This window comes from Rutilus rutilus (assembly GCF_951802725.1).
Source record: "Rutilus rutilus genome assembly, chromosome: 12".
NCBI lineage: Eukaryota > Metazoa > Chordata > Actinopteri > Cypriniformes > Leuciscidae > Rutilus > Rutilus rutilus.
Window position 1 is genome coordinate 40961707 of NC_140217.1, and position 3601 is coordinate 40965307.

General features: G+C 35.3%; 1 protein-coding gene across 1 annotated transcript in view; it reads left to right on the forward strand.

Moving 5' to 3' along the window:
• The first annotated feature begins 775 nt into the window (after positions 1–775).
• shmt2 (serine hydroxymethyltransferase 2 (mitochondrial)) overlaps positions 776–3601 on the forward strand; it is a 31366-nt gene continuing 28540 nt past the window's right edge. Inside the window, exon 1 of the mRNA XM_084426832.1 lies at positions 776–924. Within this exon, the coding sequence (XP_084282958.1) occupies positions 892–924 (33 nt within the window). The 5' untranslated portion in view covers positions 776–891. The remainder of the gene's footprint in view (positions 925–3601) is intronic.

Sequence of the window (3601 nt, forward strand, 5' to 3'; positions counted from 1 at the left end):
CAATCCGCCTGACCTGCCGTTATTCACAAACACTGCATGAAATGATCCATTATGCTGCTTAAGAAAAGATTCAAGACCAAGAAGAACCTCATGCTCAGTGTTATGATACTTCGTTTGTAAGGTCATTTTACTACGGTGAAGTTTAGTGTAACAAGTGCAGTTTCTTTACATGATCAGTTTGTTTTCTTTGGGTCATCGTGGGACACCCGGACACTTGAACTCTGATCACGTACATCGCAAAAGCAGGAACAACAAAAAAGGGCTCTATTATTGCTGACTGTTAATCATTTGGGAGACGGTAAGTATATAATATAATATTTAATGCTGTCAAATCGATTAATCCCATCTAACATAAAAGTTTTTGTTGATATACACATAAACAAAAACTTTTGTTAGGTGCGATAATCGCAGTTAATCGATTTGACAGCACTAAATAATATTATGTATAAGCATTATACATTGCATTACAATTTCAGTCAGTTTCAGCAGCAAATATTGTATAATTACACTATATATATATGCAGCTTTTATGAAGCCACATTAATTGAGAGACTACATGAAAAAACTCTCGGCTTGGTGAAGTAAAATAAATAAAAACAGTTCATGGACATGTTGTATTTCAGCTGTAAGTCGTATAAAACACAAGCGTGTTAGTGTTAGACCTGTGCTGACATACAGTTAGCTGGAGTTTTTCTGAATAGCATGCTGTTCTTTTAGTCATGACGTCAACTTGTAGTCCACCATAGCAAAACTCCCCACTGCGCAAGTCAGGACTACATTTCCCATGAGCACTCGCGCGGATCGTCAATAAACTGCTGTCATTTAGGCGACGGACGACAAGCGTGCGAACGCAGAAACCTGCTCGAACCGGAGAAGTTGAGTCGCTTTAACATGTTAACACTGACTTTAAGACGACTAATCAAGGTGAGTTTAAACATACACACGCGCATTATAGCGCTGCTGGTTATCAGGTTATCAGCTGCTGGTCAGGGCGCGTGTTGTGTTGAAACAGGCGTTATGATCGCTCCTGTTCGCTCCTATATAGCAGATTATATTCATCAGTATGCATGCATAAGCGAACATGCATTAGAAACGTTACAGATTTTACATGCATCTCTTTAAAACGGTGTGTTACTGAAGCGCGTGCGGGTCTTAGACGTGGCGTGATGATGATGATGATGATGAGTGTGTGTATGATGTGATGTTTGACATCATTTTAAACAAGTGCATTTGTAAATCGTCTCTAAGCTCAGTAGACTTACACATAGACATCGAGTTAGTGAGTTTAGAGAGATGATTATACAGGATGGACTGTGTTAACTAGTCCTCTCACACTAGTTAGATGATGCAACCACACGTGTTTCCGCGTGAAACGTCTTTAACTCTTTCACTCAAGTTTCACTCTTTCACATGCAGATGAAGGAATGCACATGCTCTTTCACTTTCATGCTTTAGCCTTCTGCTTCTAAAATGCTTTCAACTTTTCTGTGAAGTTTGTTAAAGTGCAAGAGATCAGATCTGAACTCGTGTCATGCGGAAGCCCGTTTAAGAACTTCAGAAGAAAATCATGCTTTGGGAAATCTAATTTATGACATTAAGTCGTTAAGATAAAAAGGCGAAGTTATTACGTCATAATTATGAGACGAACAGATGAAATTATAAGAGATATGTCGAAATTATGACTTTATATATCATAATGGTTATGTACTTTTTGTCATAATTGATGTCAATTTTAAATTAGAATGCCATAATTATGACTTCATCTCATAAATAATATAAATTACCGTCTTAATTTTGAATTTTTTTCTCTATTTTGACTTTTTTTCGTCATTATTTCGACACTTCATTTTATAATTTACTTAGTATGTGATAATTTTGACTTTTAATGTCATAATTTCAGATTAGTATGTCATCATTTTGACTTTTCATCTCATCATAATTGTGTGTAAGTAAGTATATGATAATTATTTGCAAAAGCACATATAGGCCTCCATATGTTTCTTATGTGACCCAACAGTGATCTGGTCTGAGTCAGCTGATGGAAAGATGAAACCAGCTCTTTTTTATTCTTCATAGTTTAATCAGTGAAATGAGTTATTAATCAGAGTCTCACGTTCACCTCAGAGTTGATGCATGTTTTATTAGACTGAATATTAGATTATCTGTTGATGTGTGTGAGTTCGTCAGTCTCGTGTCTCTCAGACTGTCTGTCGTTCACGTGCTTTCATGCTCCTCTTGTTATGGGAACAGCTTCTGAATATGAGAACAGATGTGTGTGTGTGTGTGTGTGTGTGTCAGTGATCGGATCAAACTAACTTCATTAAGCAGAAGCATGAGGGCTTTAGTTAGTTTGCAGCTTCAGAAACTCTTTCTCAAGCTTTCCCAATGTTTGTTTCATTGAAATCTGAAGTGTTTTATATAGATTGTTCAAGCATGTTGCTCTGCAGAAATCATATTCGTAATCTTGTTTTTCAACAACAACAAAAGTCTTGAGGTTTATGCTTTAAACAGGAAAAAACTTCGTTTTTAATTTTTTAAAGCAAAGAATATATTCTAAATATATATATATATATATTATAAACACAAAAGCGAGTAATAAAAACTGCACCCATATTTGAACATTTACAGTGTTTGAGCTGGAGTGTGTGTCTCATTTTTTTAAGTTTTACGCTGTTCACACATTGTCAATAAAATAGTGAATAATGCATGAAAACAGGCTGTTGGTGTGAGCACGGCTTGGACGTATCCGTCATCTTATCAGTCATCTTGCATAAGCAGCTTTAACCCAGACTCAATAATTAACCAGTCCTTGTTTTGCATTAAATGCCAAAGCTCATGTTCTGATCAGCCAATCAGACGAGAGCATTGCGTCCACACCTCTCATTAAGTCATTCTTGCGGTTTCATCTAGATAGTTATTTATTAAAACCAATGTGACCAGTTCATATCAGCAGAATTCAATAGAAACTGAAAGAACTCGTGTGGTTTTACTGTACATGCGTTTGAGTTACCGTGGTAACAGACCTCAGACGGAGTAAACGTGATGTTACACTCGCTCAGCGTCGCCTGTGACTTCTGTGTCAGATGTGTTTGTGATCATACTGATGATGTGGGAATGATTGATTGTCATAGTATTCAAAGACTAGCAAACCAAAAGCATCATTTCGTTAGAGTCACTCGTTTCCCTCTTGAGCTTCAGATTCCACTGGTGTTCACTTGACTCCCAGTGAATGCATGCATTGATAAAAATGTGTTTAAGTTGCTTTGGATAAAAGCCAATGGAGGACGAAACCTGCAGAAATAAATGTAAAATAATTCATTAAAGAAATGTATCTGCAATTTATTCCTTTAGAAATGCATTTTTATTAATTTGAATTATTTTTTCTTTCATTTTTATTTATGCTTTTTTTATTTATTTATTGAATTATACATTTTTATTATATTTTCCCCCCACATATATTTACTTTATTATAATTGTAATCCCACATATTTTACTTTATTTATTTGTTTTCCTATTATTACATTTATTTTACTGTCTATATATTTATTTATCTATTTATTTTTTAATTTCTGCTGGTTTGGTCCAGCGTAACATACATCTG